At 34.1% G+C, this 16220-nt stretch overlaps 5 protein-coding genes across 6 annotated transcripts; 4 read left to right on the plus strand and 1 right to left on the minus strand.

The window, feature by feature from the left end:
* Nucleotides 1-4129: 4129 nt before the first annotated feature.
* On the plus strand, nt 4130-5975 carry LOC104752950 (protein cornichon homolog 3). The gene is made up of 4 exons (XM_010475214.3): nt 4130-4500; nt 5107-5288; nt 5393-5515; nt 5612-5975. The coding sequence occupies exons 1-4, from the start codon at nt 4429-4431 to the stop codon at nt 5646-5648; spliced, it is 414 nt and encodes a 137-aa protein (XP_010473516.2). The 5' UTR covers nt 4130-4428; the 3' UTR covers nt 5649-5975.
* Nucleotides 5976-5977: 2 nt separating this feature from the next.
* Nucleotides 5978-7215, plus strand: LOC109129617 (general transcription and DNA repair factor IIH subunit TFB5-like). 2 transcript variants are annotated; one of them, XM_087491964.1, is made up of 3 exons: nt 5978-6030; nt 6650-6691; nt 6784-7215. In XM_087491964.1, the coding sequence occupies exons 2-3, from the start codon at nt 6657-6659 to the stop codon at nt 6965-6967; spliced, it is 219 nt and encodes a 72-aa protein (XP_087348090.1). In that variant the 5' UTR covers nt 5978-6030; nt 6650-6656; the 3' UTR covers nt 6968-7215. The 2 variants fall into 2 exon arrangements, with proteins under 2 accessions (XP_087348090.1, XP_019093627.1); XM_019238082.2 differs by lacking the exon at nt 5978-6030 and having other exon boundaries at nt 6507-6691.
* Nucleotides 7216-8738: 1523 nt separating this feature from the next.
* Nucleotides 8739-9386, plus strand: LOC104752951 (pentatricopeptide repeat-containing protein At1g63150-like). The gene is made up of 2 exons (XM_087493403.1): nt 8739-8951; nt 9033-9386. Exons 1-2 carry the CDS (start codon nt 8739-8741, stop codon nt 9384-9386), a joined length of 567 nt encoding a protein of 188 aa, XP_087349529.1.
* A 2387-nt stretch (nt 9387-11773) lies between these two features.
* On the minus strand, nt 11774-12504 carry LOC104752953 (uncharacterized). Its single transcript, XM_019238038.2, has one exon. It carries the CDS (start codon nt 12483-12485, stop codon nt 11940-11942), a length of 546 nt encoding a protein of 181 aa, XP_019093583.2. The 5' UTR covers nt 12486-12504; the 3' UTR covers nt 11774-11939.
* Nucleotides 12505-13151: 647 nt separating this feature from the next.
* LOC104752954 (4-coumarate--CoA ligase-like 1) lies at nt 13152-15708 on the plus strand. Its single transcript, XM_087493249.1, has 6 exons — nt 13152-13294; nt 13452-13781; nt 14083-14661; nt 14740-15084; nt 15180-15247; nt 15358-15708. The coding sequence occupies exons 1-6, from the start codon at nt 13211-13213 to the stop codon at nt 15578-15580; spliced, it is 1629 nt and encodes a 542-aa protein (XP_087349375.1). The 5' UTR covers nt 13152-13210; the 3' UTR covers nt 15581-15708.
* Nucleotides 15709-16220: the final 512 nt, after the last annotated feature.

Here is a 16220-nt window from a genome sequence, read left to right on the forward strand (position 1 = left end):
TATTTGTCTCTATATTTAGAGATTTTTAATTCATTTCTTTATTTTGGAGTTGAGATTTTTAATTTGCAAATCAGTCCCTTAAATTTATATAGATTTATATTTTATATCTAAATACAATTAATTATTATTATTTTCTACTTAAACTTATAAATAATAATTTTAAAATTCAACAATTAACATATATAACATAGAAAATAGACAATACAAACAAAAGTACAAAATAACATTACTACCAATAAAATATAAAACACATAATATGATTTAAAATGAAGATTAAAAACAACTTTATACAACAAATACTAATAACTGATGAATGTTGTGTAATGTAATGTTGTTCAATAATAAATTTTAAATATAAATAACATGTTAAAAAAAAATTTTTGCTAAAAATAAAATAATTGGGTCAAATTTTTAATTTTAATTAATAAAAAATCATTATATAAATTAATAATAAGATATAAGAAGAATATTCTCTTTTGGAGTCAAATATGAAAAAATAGGTTGGAGAAAACCATCTCCAAAATAGAGTTAGTCCAAAATAGAGTAAAAAATAAAAAAATGGGTTGGAGATACTTTAATAACATATTTTAGGGAGGTGATTAATGTTGTTTATATTAACGTTGTTTTTCTTTTTCCGCAACGTTTGTTTTGCCCATTAGCCATTATGAATGTTCTGAGAATCTGAGGTCCTTTTATACCGAAATAGTTTACTTTTTACCCAATCCTTTATTTTCACAAACTCTCTTTTTAACTGTCTTGTGTGGTATCGATGAGTCTCAAGGTCGTTACAACACTCATTTCATGTTTTTCTTTAGTTGTTCTTTTTAACACATACGTTTTTTTCCTTGTTAAGTTATTTACTTTGCTTAACAAGAAAAAGGTATGAATCCACTTTTTATTATTTATACCTAATTACCTATTTACTCTATTTATGCTAGTTTATGTATGTTCCATTTATGTGTGTATTTCTGTTGTGGGATTTTGTAAATAGGTATGCAAATTATAAAAGAATGTAACTGATACAATACTTATCTTAAATTCTTACTGGAGCAGAGCAGAACATAGTGTTCTTCTATTCATTTATGCATAATTAATAGAATCAGTTGGTGTTATCAAATAATCTGAGTATATAGGATCAAATATATGTGAATCTGTTTCCACAGGATACATCCTAGGTACCAGGATATTAAAATAATGACGGATGCACAACTTTCATTGTTCAGTTTGGATATTGATTCTTGGATATTGGATATTTGGTGTGATTCCATCAAAAATACACGTATTTATAGGGAAGCCTATACCTAAAACTAGACTAATCTCCAAGGTCCATAGACATTTGAATCTTTTTACCATTACAAATGTTTACAGGTAGTCAAACTACAAGGTTAAAAGAAAACATATGGTTTTATATATCTTCACTTTTTATTTCTACGTAATTGCAATATTGTCATTGGATCCCTGAAAATCAAGTCAATATCCAATATTTAACTAATCTATCTGTCGGTATCCTTATATATCTTTGATTATCAAGGCAATAAGATTGAGCTATCTTAATCAAATGTCAGCCTCTCAAAAAGAAATGAAATCAAATGTTTTCGACGTAAGATATAAAATATTACGTAGGGTTATAAAATGAAAGAATGTTTGGGTCATATTTATATGTATTTTTTTCTACAATTAGTGGAGATCATCAGTCTATTCTACTAGACCATCCCTATATACTTAACTTTTGTAGACCCGAAAATTGAAAAATTAAATTGCACATCTGTTTTATATATACTTATATTTATAGTTTTGCCAAATAAAAAACGTTATTCATAAATTACTTATTCAATTTTTTAAAAACATGATAACACCCAAAAAACAGTTAAACTGTTTAATCTCTTTATAGAAAAGGATATATATAACAGTTGGGAGATATAAAAGAAAGAAAAAAATAATAATAACAATAGTTAAAGTATACAAGTGGAAAATTAGTAGGAGTCAAGATTTAATTGGTCATTGTCTTAATGTCAGTATAGCCACACGTCACAACTGTCTCCCACCTTTCTTGTGTACGATCGTATAATGTACTTATGATTATACGATAATTTTGTAAGAATTTGTTTTTTAAAATAGTACTATAATAAATAGACCAGCACTAAAAATATTAAAAGATGAATGGTCCTTAATTTGAGAATTATCTTTTCTTATGTGTGTTTGTTACATATCATCCGCAAGAAGCCGGAGGTTATCTGGTAAGAGTTGTATCGTTAGATTGTCTTAAACATTAAATGGGCGTTTAACCAATCATTTGGACTAATTTATTTAGAGTGATTTTTAATTAATTCCTTCTTTACTGCTAACAAGAAAAGAAAATAAACAAAACAAAGGTGAAGATTTTTCTCACGTGAGAGAGAAGTCCTACTCTTTTCTCAAATTCCACTTGCAGGATATGGCAACTCAGTTTGCGCCAGAATTCTCAAACTTTTAATACCGTAATTTAATAATCGTATTAAAATGAAAACTAGTTTTTAACGTCTTGTAAGGATTAGCTAACAAACAAATGAAGAAGGATTACACAAATATTTTAAAAACGAAGAAAAGAGTAAAAAAGTAGACAAGAAACACTACCAAATTTGACTCTCGTAACTCGCATGATTTTGTCCTTACAAAAGTCACATCGAAGGCATGGGGTAGTAGTTACATTGTATACCAAAAAGAAACTTTTGTTTTTCCATATAAATTATTCCCACTTTAACAAAACTATGGTTACTAAATACTACTTACTACTTCTGGTATAAGTATTATACAAAGTAACCGAATGATTTCATAACTTCACGTGAATAGATATTGATACCAAAAAAAAAAAAAAAAAGCTTTACGTGACTATCTTGGAAGATAACTTCTCTATTTCGACAGTTTAATCATTATTCTTAGTTATTATATTCTATATATATGTACAATTTGACACGAACTATTTTAAATTGTAATTCAGACCAGTTTACTTAGATTTGAATACATGTTCGTGATTTCTTAATTTTCAGACTTTTTTTTTTGGTTGAAACTGATGTTTCGTGTTCGTTTTTTTACAAGAAATTTGTGTATGTTTACAGAGAAGTTTGATTGTATGTAAATGATTTACAGTGAAAGCCGTAATAAGAAAATTAGTAAGAACGTATACGATAACAATTAACTTGCTTCATTTACAAGCTTGTGTATTACGAATTCTCTATGCCAACCACTCCACTACGTTTTTGTTGTAGAGCTGATCAATACAACAAAAAGATGGATATCATACATATAATAGTAATAAATTACAAAGTCACGAAAACACATGTTCGGGAATAAATTACTGTTATTATGAACTTGGAGAGTTTCATTCTTTTCGACGGCAAATAGTATTCTAAAGAACACAGAAGAAGTAAGCAATATTTATGTCTTCTACACTTAAAAGTTAAAAGAACAGAATTTTTGTTTCATTTTTCTTTTAATAACATTTTTTCTTTGTGCAACGATTTAAATGGAGCAGTTAAAATGACTAAAAAACACTGCTGGTTGGGATATAACAGAGAAATAACATTTGTTGGGATTTGAGAATGACTTGTGAGTTTTGAGCAATGAGATTAATGATTGTGAATTTTAACAAAAGAAATGATGTTTTTTTAAAGATATCAAATTGAAAGTCTAATAAGTAATAACTTGCGGTATAAAAAACTGTATACAAAATATTAGGAAAAAGGTAAACTACCAAACTGTTGTAAAAAAGGGTACACTACCAAACTAGTAAATTTCATATTCTGTTTCCCTTTTTTAAAAAGTAGAATAAATTAACTAAAACAAGTTTTAAAGTGGTAATAGAATTAGGCCAATTATTAAATTTTATTCTTTTTTCGGGGGTCAACAATTAGGCCAATTATTTGAAACATGAAATGAAACATAACTAAAACAAAATTCAAGTGTTAAAAAAAAAAAAACTAAAACAAAAATTGTTAGAAAAAAAAGAAGAAAATAGAAACATCAAAAAGCTGGATTTTATCAATCACATGATTGAAGGAGCTCTCTGGGTTCCACATTCAGTAAAATTTAAAAGATTTAAAAAAGTAACTCTTCAGTCTTTTTTAATTGGGCTAAATTTTTTGACTTACATACCCGATACGATTATATTATAGAACCGGTGAGAACCGGGAATTGATTTTAATCGGTTCGACAAAACAAAACTGTCAAAAAGGCAGAAGTAGCGTACTTTCTTCAACACTAGTTCCCGATCAAGAATCTCGAACACAGAGATCGATGATATATATATATATACTGAACTGACTTGATTCTCCGACAATAAACATATCTCTGTTTCATCTTAGATACCCAGAAGCTTAAAAGCCAAGAAGAACACAACGAAATCAATCCGAGGTAATTAGTTGTCGGGAGCCAGGAGGAGGAGGAGGAAGCATGGGAGAGGTCTTGACATGGATTATTTCATTCGTCATCCTTATCACTCTTGTCGGAATCATCGTCTATCAGGTTCGATCTGATTCCCACTTTGGACAACAACCAAAAAAAAAAAAAACCCTAAAAGTGTATACTTTGGTTCCATCGCGTCTTCTTGCTTGTTGTATTTGAATAAACTCTGCTTACTTAGGCTTATTCAAGCATTCAATTGAACTAAATTTAGGGTTTTGTGTTCTTTCAATCATACAGAATTGGTTTCGAGTTTTGGGAATGTGATAAAGTTAGTAACTTTAGGGTTTTCTGTATATATAACTAGTTAATCTGTCAAAGTTACAATTTTTGTTTCTCAAATTCTTTAGTTGATTCTTGATATTTGCGTATTGAAATCTCTAGATGTTGTCTTCTCAATTTATATCAATCCAGCAAGTCTTTGTAGGAGTGTCTTCTCAATCTCATGGGTATTAGAGTTTACTACATTATGTTTCTTATTAATGAGCTCTGGTTTAGTAAAAAGTTGTTCTATACTGTTTTGTGCTTAGATTATGATTATCTGTAATAGAAATTGATCATAGGTCTATGCTCTTGTGCTTTGCTTGTGATATGCTGAAACTGAAGTACACATTATGTAACGATAGTGACGACTGTGCTTATCTATGTCATATTTCTTGATTTTTGCAGCTTATTAGCTTAGCTGATCTCGAGTTTGATTACATCAACCCTTACGACTCTGCATCAAGAATAAACTTTGTGGTAGTACCAGAATCCATCCTTCAAGGATTTTTATGCGTATTCTACCTCTTTACGGGTCATTGGTTCATGGCAATCCTCTGTGTTCCTTATCTCTACTACAACTTCCATCTGTGAGTCTCTCTAAAATTACATAATTTTGGAGAAAGTTTAACATCCCAATGTCAAGGTGGTTTTGATTAATGAGTACATATCATTCTTTTTTTGTTTTGTTAAGTTACTCGAGAAAACAGCATTTGATAGACGTCACAGAGATCTTCAACTTGCTCGATTGGGAAAAGAAGAAACGACTCTTCAAGCTCGCTTACATAGTCCTCACTCTATTTCTCACCATCTTCTGGTAAAACAAAACCTTTCTCACTTGTCTTCTTTACTCAATCATGATATCGTACCAAAACCAGTGAAAACTTATGTTGCAAACTTCTTTTTTTTATAGGTTAATCTATTCAACACTTGATGATTACGAGGACTGAACCGTGCTTGAAGATACATCACTCGGTTTGTTCAAACCCCCTTTCTTGCTACTTGACACTGAGCTTTAAGAGACGACAGCAGTGTGACAGATGAAAAGGAAGGTTTTGTATGTTAGTTAACTGGTTTTAAGGGGGGGGGGGGGGGGGCGACTAGAGATTTTCTCTAAACCAGATTTATAGTCCATTAGATTGTTTGATCTTTGTGGTGAATCTGTTTAACCATATCGGAACCTTCTAACTTATTTAGAGGTTTTACTTTTTTTTTTTTAGCTGCAAAATTAATATTTTTAGGGGTTTTTAGTATTTAAATAAAGAGAAATTGGTAAATTCTTCAATTGTGGTGAAGCTAGAAGAATTTTTTTTTTTATCTTTAATCATCGTGGTGAGTTCTTCTTTCTTTAGATTTTGATTCATCCCAATCGAGTATGAAATTGTGAAGATCGTCGTTTGGATTCTGAATCTCCTGAAACCCTAATCAATCCCAAATCATCATCATCTCTCGATCACGCTTTTGATTTTTCTAAGTTTCGAGTGGATTTGTGGGTGAAACTTAATGTAATTTGCAAAAGTTTTGTTACTCTATGTTGAATGAATCTTAATAGTTCGTATGGGGTTTTTATTGTCTCGTGAAGTGGATTAAGACAGACTATAGCGTTAGGGTTTGGATCATAGAGTCAGAAATCGAAATCAGCGTTAAACACAATGTTAATTATTTATTTGAGCTAAGATTACTGTCAAATCACAAAGTAACTAAGCTTCTCATTTGGCTGAATTTGGAGATTGTTCTGACTTTGATGATAATCATATATGTTAACTGCAGATTTTTTTAGTCATGTTCTTGAATGTAGTCTGGTATCAGTTTCTTCTCTGCTTCACTGGTCAAACTGCATTGTAGTTTCCGTTGTTTAGTTTTTTGATGTAATGTAACCGAGCTTTTGATTTGATTCCAATGGCTAAATTTTTTCGAATTGTACTCTTGTTTTCATGTTCTTTGCTTCAAGATTTTCAATGGTTAACTCAATCAAAGGAGTCTTCATCTCATGGTACATTACCTTCTCTTGTTAATATTGAAATCACTTTATCTTGCGTTGATGCCAAATCCTTGGTGTTTTTTTCTTTTTGCTTTTCTTGGTAGCGATGTTCCCATGGCGCAGTTCATTGCACATTTGAACAATTCGTTGCCTCCTTCACAGAAGTTTATACTTCAGGTACTGAAACTGGACACTACTTGTATGTTTGTGAAGCCGCAAGCAGAGGAGATGATTCATAGTGCCGTCATCAAGTTCAGGGACCAAAACTCTTACGCAAAGACGAATTGATCGGTTTACTTGGGATCTTAATATAGTGCGAGAGAGATCAACAAAGGATTTGTGTGAAATCTGTGATGAACCATACCATGTTTGTAAACGATTAGTGTGTACAGGAATGAGATAATTTTTTCATTAGACTTAAGAGTTTAAGACCTGAACGTTTCAGACAAAAGCATTGAACCAATTTCATTAGCTTCTTCTTGTTTTACAACTTTTAGTCTATTTGTGATTATTCAGTTATTCACAATGGAGACACACTGTTGAGTATTTTATGCTTTATATTATGGAAGCCTTTGTGCTATCTCATCATTTAGGAGGTCAGAGATATGATGAAGTTGTTGTTGTGGTAATGAGAACGCCGCGTTTTATGCCTAATGGTGGTGACAATAAAGTAAAGTAGTCCGGTTGAAGAAAACCAGCTGTAAAATCGAATCAACATTGAACCGATTATAGGGTTTATTCGATTATGTGCAGTGTTCACAACTTCACTCACTTGCAAGTTGCAAGAGAATCATTCTGGAGAGCCATTTTCGAAGCAGTCAAGAGGATGAGGAGATCGATTGCGATTTCGATGGCGGGCAAGAGTTATTATATTCATCGGCTTACTCTGGAGAGAGGTAATCCTGGAAGCGCTCCTGCTGCTCTTTGTTGGAGACGATCTTTTTCTGATTACAGAGAGATATTGAGTAGACGAAATGGGAAATTACAGGATTTGAAGTTAGACGATGCAATTGGTTTGTTTGGTAACATGGTCAAGTCTCGTCCTTTTCCTTCAATCATTGAGTTTAACAAATTGTTGAGTGCCATTGCTAAGATGAAGAAGTATGATGTTGTCATCTCCTTGGGCGAGCAGATGCAGAAGCTGGGGATTTCACACAGTCTCTATACATACAGTATTCTCATAAACTGTTTCTGCCGCCGCTCCCAACTCTCTCTTGCTTTAGCTCTTCTTGGGAAGATGATGAAACTCGGTTATGAGCCCAATGTTGTCACACTTTCTTCTCTTGTCAATGGTTTCTGTCACGGGAATAGGATTTGGGATGCCGTAGCTTTGGTTGATCAGATGGTGGAAATGGGATATCAACCTAATACCGTTACATTTAACACTCTTATCCATGGCCTTTTTCTTCACAACAAAGCTTCAGAAGCTGTGGCTTTAGTTGACCGGATGGCTTTAAAAGGCTGTCAACCGGACCTAGTGACATACAGTGTGGTAGTCAATGGACTATGTAAGAGAGGTGACATTGATTTGGCTTTAAATTTGCTCAAGAAGATGGAGAAAGGAAAAATTAAGGTCAATGTTGTAATCTACAGCACCGTCATTGATAGTCTTTGCAAATATAAACATTTGGATGATGCTCTCAACCTGTTCAACGAAATGGAGAAGAAAGGAATTAGAGCCAATGTTGTTACCTACAACTCCCTCATAAGCTGCCTTTGTAATTACAGTAGATGGAGTGATGCCTCTAGATTACTCAGTGATATGATCATGAGGAAAATCAACCCAAATGTAGTCACTTTCAGCGCATTGATCGATGCGTTTGTGAAGGAGGGGAAGCTTCTAGAAGCTGAGAAATAGTACGAGGAGATGATCAAAAGGTCTATAGATCCTAGTATTGTCACGTTCAATTCATTGATCAACAGGTTTTGCATGCACGATCGTCTAAACGAGGCCAAGCATATGTTTTCTTTGATGGTTAGCAAGGATTGCCTCCCAAACGTAGTGACATATACTACTCTTATAAAGGGATTTTGCAAGTGTAAAAGGGTAGAGGATGCTATGGGGATCTTCTGCGACATGTCTCAAAGAGGATTTGTTGGAGACACAGTCACTTACAATACTCTTATCCAAGGATTTTTCCAAGCTGATGATTGTGATAATGCCCAAATGGTATTCAAAAAGATGGAATCTGATGGTGTGCCTCCTAGTATCGTGACTTACAACATTTTGTTAGATGGACTTTGTAAAAACGGGAAGCTAGAGAAGGCATTGGTGATCTTCGAATATATGCAAAAGAGTGAACTGGAACTCAATATTTTCACATATAATATTATGATTGAAGGGATGTGCAAGGCTGGTAAGGTGGAAGATGGGTGGGATCTATTTTGTAGCCTCAACCTTAAAGGAGTGAAGCCTAACGTTGTAACCTATACTACAATGATGTCAGGCTTGTGTAGTAAACGCCTATTAGAGGAAGCAGATGCCTTGTTCAGAGAAATGAAAGTAGATGGGCCTCTTCCAGATAGCGGTACATATAATATGTTAATCAGGGCACAACTTAGATATGGTGACGAAACCGCATCAGCAGAACTCATCAAAGAAATGAGGAGTTGCGGGTTTGCTGGAGATGCTTCAACTTTTGGCTTGGTCATTAATATGTTGCATGATGGGAGATTGGACAAAAGCTTTCTGGATATGCTTTCTTAAAACAGTTTAATCCTCAAGAGAAGAGGAGTGGCAGGACATCTGTGAGGTCAATCAAGTACGTATGTTGTTTCCTGTACACAAAAAGTTTCTGAATCTGTTTGTATTAGAAATATAAATGAATGTTATTAGGTTTGAATATATAGATTCATAGTGCTCTCCGATAGTTTTTTTTTCTTTTTCTGAAATGCTTCTTGTTACTTTTACAAGAATAAGAGATCACTTCTAAACAGTCATTATGTTCTCACGTCACGTTACATGTGGATATAGACGTCTTCGTGGTGAATCAGAATTTTATTTTACTTTTCTATTGGTTACTTATTTTTGGTGGAGTCCTTAATGTTCTCATGTTGTTGTGTCTAAGTTTTATGAACATGACTGATACTGTTCTTTCCTAGTTAGGTTGCAAACAACAAGAGTTGATCCACACCCTTCAAGAAGATTTCAGATTTTTCGAATAGAGAGGGTTTTGTTTCGTTTCTCACCATGCCTTTGCTTCCCAAAGCTCTCCTCATATTTGGAACTGTAATGCCAAATGGAGCTTATTCGTGTCAGTTTACTGATGGAAAAGTGTTTTTTGGTGTAAATTTCTTGTGAACTGCAAAGCTTTTTTTACATATTGTTATCTGCTTAGCGTATGTTTTACAAGTGTTTTGGGGATCTTGTAGGAGATGAAAAAAAAAAAGCTCACAAATTGGTGATTACCACTTGATAGATTGAAATAATTGTAGATTTCTGTAAAAAAAGCTCATTACTATACCCTCATTAAGATGGATAAATTGCTGGTCTACAATTGGGGATCTTGTAGGAGATGGAACTTTCTTACAGCTGTTTAATATCTTATGTTTCTTATCCAGAAGCTGTACTAGTAGTTGGAGTTACATGTTTTGCAATAGAGATGACTCTTCGGGATAATGTCCATGGTTTTAGTGGTGATTAAAGAGGGAGGAATGTCGGGCTAGTACATTGATGAGGTGAGTTGAGTCACAATGATATGTGTTTATTATGTTGTCGAGTGTCTTATCATTTCTCTGTTTTTTTTTGGTGATTTGTTTGTATGACCTCTATGAGACTTTTGTTGTTGCTCTTCTCGTATGTTCCCGTGGAAATTACTGTTGTGGGTTAAAGATCATTTCAAAATATTGAAGGACAATGCTGCTATCTCATATTTTACTTCTTGTTAACCGCTACCACTTGGATGTGTATTAGGCTTGGGGTTTCTATCTTATATTATAGTTGGTTTGATGCTTTTTTTTTTTTTTTTTTTTTTTTTCAACTTATTAATATGTTAATTGGTTGCTGAAGTTTTTTTCCCTTTTTTTCCAGCTAGATGATGATGATGGTTATATTCCGAATGAATTGCATGGGAATGATGATGGTATAGTGCCAGACTCGGTGTATGAGGATGTAGGTCAGTTTCCAGTTCTAGTCAGTAGCAGGAAGAAACGAAGAAATGAAGATATGGGTAGCAGAACAAACCGTTTAAAGTGTAATACTTTTATCAAGAGGGAGGGCGATATGTTAGGAAGAAATTCATGGTCTAATAAAAACAGTGGTGTGCCTCTACGGTTTGGGGCAAAGATGTTCAGGATATGACATTGGAGGGAGGATGCAAACATTTCAGATCATGGTTTTCACTGGTGGCAACGCAGATGTGGTTGAAAACTTCTCCACTGCAGATCCTATGTTGTGTGACAATTCCGCCATAACACATGATGGAGTGTATAATTTATTCCCTCAACAACATTCCGGATGCTGAAAATAATCTCAACTTTTTCGACAATGGAGACAAAGAAAGCAATGATCTATTCTATGGCTGGGGTGACATAGGACACTTTGAGGATGTGGACAACATTGCTTAGGTAAAAACGTAAGATATTCTCCTTTAGAATCTTTAATGCATTGGGGGCTCATCGCTTATAGGAGAAACATGTTATCATTGTAATTAGCTTACAACTTTCGGCTTGAATAGTCTTAATAATGATAACATGTTTTCTTCTGCTCAGCCAAACGAGGGGACAGAAGGTGCGATGACAGATGATTTAAAACCAGACAAAATGTTGGAAAATCAAAGAACCCCTATGTTGCAGGTTGAAGATTTTTTGAACAATAGTGAGTCCAGCCATACTTTGGAAGATGAGTATGTATATACTGTTGCGGGCAATTCAGCTCAAGGAAAATCATTAGAAAATGTAATTAATACGAGTTCGCAAAAGATGTATCTGAAGCCATCAGGGTTTGTTCCTTTTCAACTACCACTTCTACTGTTGGTTGATATACTAACAAGTAACAACAACCCACAATTTTGTAAAAACTTTTGGCTTGCGGTCTGATATTTTTCCTGTGTTCAAAATATTTGGGTTGATTCATGGTTTTTTTCTCCACAACAATGTCAACAAAGCTTCCGAAGCTGTGGCTTTTCTAGTATTGATTAAAAGTTCCAAGTTAATACAATTACAACTGATTGATCAATAAAGGCACACCAAATTTTATGTACACGTCACAATAATTTCTTCGTATGTACAGAGAGAAAAAAAAAATAGAGTTTTGAAAAAATCAAACAAACAGTTTCTCTGTTCGTTTCTCTTCTCTCCATCCATTGTAAACGTTTGCAATGTAATCTTCGATCCTGCTCGTCAAGGTATCATCATCATCATCATCACCATGGGAATGATGATGATCATCATCATGGTTTTCAACACCATCATCACCACCATCTTGATTCCATTGGCTACAATCCTCATCATTCCATATACAACCATCATCATCAACTTCGTGATAACCATCATAATAACCAAAACTATCATCATAGTAATACCTTGTGAGATTACAACAGTCTCTGTTCTTGTCTATGATTTCACCATCAAGCATACTGTCCTCTTCAAAAGTGTACAAAACACAGGAATCTTCGTTTTCTTCGTGAATAGAGCGATTACGATCTATGATAAGCAAGAAAAGAACCAAACAGAGGAAAAGGAAAATAAGAAGAGGATTTGGAGGATTGTTGAAATATCTCAAGAAGAAAAAGAGCATGAATGTTGAAACAATTGTTCTCCACATCATCTCCATGCCATTGATTATTATAATGTTGAGCTTCTTCATTTGGGCTCTATCTATATCAACAAAAGAGTAACTTTACAGGGAAAAAAAATCGAATTTAAGAGTAGCTTTCCGGGGAAATACCATGAATTATGCTGAGACAGTGAGTGGAATAAGTCTGTTGTGTGAAGTTATTGTAAAACTTCAAAGCTCAAGGTATATACTTTGTATATAATAATCTTAAAGATTCTTAATATTCTAATTAAGGATACGTGTTGTACACATGTCTGTTTCTTGCTACGCAAGTTCTAACTATATTTATATGTTCTTGAGAGACAGAAGTTTACGACTCTTGAAATGGACACAGTTTTTTATTTAAGTTATGATTACGCCGTTTATCTCATTTTTAAAAGTAATAGTTTATATATGCAGATGAGTAAAATATAAAATAATAGTATGTACCTTTTTGTGTGTGTGTGTGATCATAAAAGTTACATACTATTATTTTACATATTTACTCATCTGCATATATAAAAAGAAGGTGGAATTACAATCCGTAATCTAGTATAAGAAGTAACTCATTAATTTTTTTCACATATTTTCACAGCATTTACATGACTCAACAAAACTCTACCTACGATAGAGTCAAAACCTATATCATCCTCTCTTATATTACGTACCAATATTGGTTTGCACACACATTACATGACATGAACAAAGAAGCCATTCTCCTATATATATTCACTCTTTCGTAACACATAAAATCAAAATTTTGAAACGTTAAAAAAATGGAGGGTACAAAGCAAGGAGACAATGAATACATTTTCCGCAGTCTGTATCCATCTGTGCCCATTCCTGAAAAGCTTACACTGGTATCCACTTTCTATATTTTGTGCATTCCATACTTAAAGACTAATCGTACATTCTTATTTGTTTCAAGTTTCGTATAGTTTTTTTTTTGTTGTTGTTGTCAGATTCCATTTATATACTAATGAAAACTTATTACTAATGTCTATATATGTGAAAAAGCCTGAATTTGTGCTCCAAGGAGTTGAAGAATACACCGAGAATGTGGCGTTTGTAGAGGCGGTGACGGGGAAAGCGGTGACGTACGGTGATGTAGTGAGGGACACGAAGAGGCTTGCCAAAGCGTTGACTTCTCTCGGACTAAGGAAAGGTCAAGTAATGGTTGTGGTTCTACCAAACGTCGCTGAGTATGGGATTATTGCCCTTGGCATTATGTCTGCCGGTGGAGTCTTCTCCGGCGCTAATCCGACGGCTCTTGTCTCCGAGATCAAGAAGCAAGTTGAATCTTCCGGTGCCAAAGGAATCATCACTGATGCTACTAATTATGAAAAGGTAAATTAAACATGAATTCGGGTTGGTATATGGTATAGACTAGAAACCAGATTGAAATAAATCAACAAACCAACTTCGATTAATTTCAATTTTGGTGTGGTATAATGTCGATTTGGTTTTTGGTTTGAAATTTGATTTTGATTAATAACCATGTCATAACTAGACCACCTAATTCTAATCAATTATATATAAATAGATTCTTCTTAATGATCAGATTAAATTATGTTATTTAGTCTTATATAATAATTTCCAATTTCTTCAGTTATTACAGTTTCGGTAATCATGTACTTATTTTGGACAGGTGAAAACACTAGGTTTACCGGTGATAGTGTTAGGTGAAGAGAAGATCGAAGGAGCAGTAAACTGGAAAGATCTTCTAGAAGCAGGAGACAGATCCGGAGATAACGACAAAGAAGAGATTCTTCAGACAGATCTCTGTGCACTTCCATTCTCTTCAGGCACAACAGGATTGCAAAAAGGAGTAATGCTCACGCATCGCAATCTCATAGCCAATCTTTGCTCCACTCTCTTCAGTGTCAGGTCTGAAATGATCGGTCAGATCGTGACGCTTGGTTTGATCCCCTTCTTTCACATTTACGGTATCGTTGGGATATGTTGTGCTACGATGAAGAATAAAGGCAAAGTTGTTGCAATGAGTCGGTACGATTTAAGGATTTTCCTGAATGCTTTGATCGCGCATCAGGTTTCGTTTGCGCCCATTGTTCCGCCGATTATATTGAACCTTGTTAAGAATCCGATCGTTGATGAGTTTGATCTTTCGAAGCTTAAACTTCAATCTGTTATGACTGCTGCTGCTCCCTTAGCTCCTGAGCTTCTCACTGCCTTCGAAGCCAAGTTTCCTAACGTCCAAGTCCAAGAGGTAAGTATTATTACAAGACTTCTATATTTGTTATTAGCTTCTATGGAACTGAACCGTTGTTTCACATTAATTATATAGGCTTATGGATTAACGGAGCATAGTTGCATTACGTTAACTCACGGAGATCCAGCTAAAGGACAAGGGATCGCGAAACGAAACTCGGTCGGCTTCATACTTCCGAATCTCGAGGTGAAGTTCATAGATCCTGAAACCGGCCGGTCACTCCCGAAGAACACTTCCGGTGAGCTCTGTGTGAGGAGCCAATGTGTAATGCAAGGTTACTTCATGAACAAGGAAGAAACTGAGAAGACAATTGATGAACAAGGTTGGCTTCACACAGGAGATATAGGTTTCATTGATGATGATGGAGATATCTTCATCGTTGATCGTATCAAAGAACTTATTAAATACAAAGGTTTTCAGGTAAGTTTTGATTCATTCGTTTTGGAGAATGTTATATGCCAAATTTATTTGGTTCATATTGGTTTTTCAAAGTTTTGGTGTTATTATTCGGGTAGGTTGCTCCGGCCGAGCTTGAAGCCATACTACTCACTCACCCATCCGTTGAAGACGTTGCCGTCGTGCCGTGAGTATATTATATATATAGCCCTACTAGTTTCTTGAAACTAATTAATATTTTTAGATTTTTTTTTTAATTAGAAAAAAACATGAATTTATCAATTATGAAATGAAAAGGTTACCGGACGAGGAAGCCGGGGAGATCCCGGCGGCTTGCGTGGTGATAAATCCGAAAGCTACAGAGAAGGAAGAAGACATTCTCAACTTTGTTGCAGCAAATGTGGCTCATTACAAGAAGGTCCGAGCAGTCCATTTTGTGGATTCTATTCCCAAATCTCTCTCTGGTAAAATCATGAGAAGGCTTCTTCGGGACAAAATCCTCAGCATCAACAAGAAATAGAAAAAGAAAAAAAAAACTCTTACAAGCTTTAATTTAATCAATAAATACTCTGTGTGGTTTTTATTTACATAACACAAATATTTAAAAGGAAAACCAGTCAGCTAATTTTACTTAGATTTCTATCCACACTTTTTCAGCCTTCGACACCCGATTAGCTTGGCCAAATATTGCATATCTTACTTCTCCTTTGAAATCGAATTTTCCGCATGGATTCTCATGTTATCGATAGATTAATTCAGATCATATGCTCCCAACACTAAAAGACATGAAGTAATAACTGATCGGTTCTTCACTTTCATTACTTTTGGATATCAGATGATATTTGATCCTAACTGATACCCAATAGTTATTCGAATATATAAGATACAGTAGAGAGAACAAAGACTCCCACAAATTTCATTTTTTTTTTTTGCTTATGTGTAATCTCAATAGATCAAGTTTGATATTTGTTAGTAAAAAAAAAAAAGTATCTGATGATGATTCAGGTATTTGTGTTTCCAGAATCAGAGGAGATCATGATGCTTACAAACGCAAATGCCGGAGGAGGAGATGACAACAGAAGTATCCAAGGAGGACAATTTGTTGATAGTATAAGTTATACATACATATGCATCAGTCTGCCTTGTTTCTTTTGCTTTTG

Source organism: Camelina sativa, chromosome 16, assembly GCF_030686135.1.
Source record: "Camelina sativa cultivar CO46 ecotype springtype chromosome 16, ASM3068613v1".
NCBI lineage: Eukaryota > Viridiplantae > Streptophyta > Magnoliopsida > Brassicales > Brassicaceae > Camelina > Camelina sativa.

Bases quoted from the DNA above. Each gene is read 5' to 3' on its own strand.
- LOC104752950 (XM_010475214.3), top strand. From the start codon at position 4,429: ATGGGAGAGGTCTTGACATGGATTATTTCATTCGTCATCCTTATCACT. The intron at 4,501-5,106 runs GTTCGATCTGAT...TGATTTTTGCAG, and splicing joins TCGGAATCATCGTCTATCAG to CTTATTAGCTTAGCTGATCT. The intron at 5,516-5,611 runs GTAAAACAAAAC...TTTTTTTTATAG, and splicing joins CTATTTCTCACCATCTTCTG to GTTAATCTATTCAACACTTG.
- LOC109129617 (XM_019238082.2), top strand. From the start codon at position 6,633: ATGTTCTTTGCTTCAAGATTTTCAATGGTTAACTCAATCAAAGGAGTC. The intron at 6,692-6,783 runs GTACATTACCTT...TTTTCTTGGTAG, and splicing joins AAAGGAGTCTTCATCTCATG to CGATGTTCCCATGGCGCAGT.
- LOC104752951 (XM_087493403.1), top strand. From the start codon at position 8,739: ATGGGGATCTTCTGCGACATGTCTCAAAGAGGATTTGTTGGAGACACA. The intron at 8,952-9,032 runs GTGATCTTCGAA...GGGATGTGCAAG, and splicing joins GGAAGCTAGAGAAGGCATTG to GCTGGTAAGGTGGAAGATGG.
- LOC104752953 (XM_019238038.2), bottom strand. From the start codon at position 12,485: ATGAAGAAGCTCAACATTATAATAATCAATGGCATGGAGATGATGTGG.
- LOC104752954 (XM_087493249.1), top strand. From the start codon at position 13,211: ATGGAGGGTACAAAGCAAGGAGACAATGAATACATTTTCCGCAGTCTG. The intron at 13,782-14,082 runs GTAAATTAAACA...TATTTTGGACAG, and splicing joins ATGCTACTAATTATGAAAAG to GTGAAAACACTAGGTTTACC. The intron at 15,248-15,357 runs GTGAGTATATTA...TGAAATGAAAAG, and splicing joins GAAGACGTTGCCGTCGTGCC to GTTACCGGACGAGGAAGCCG.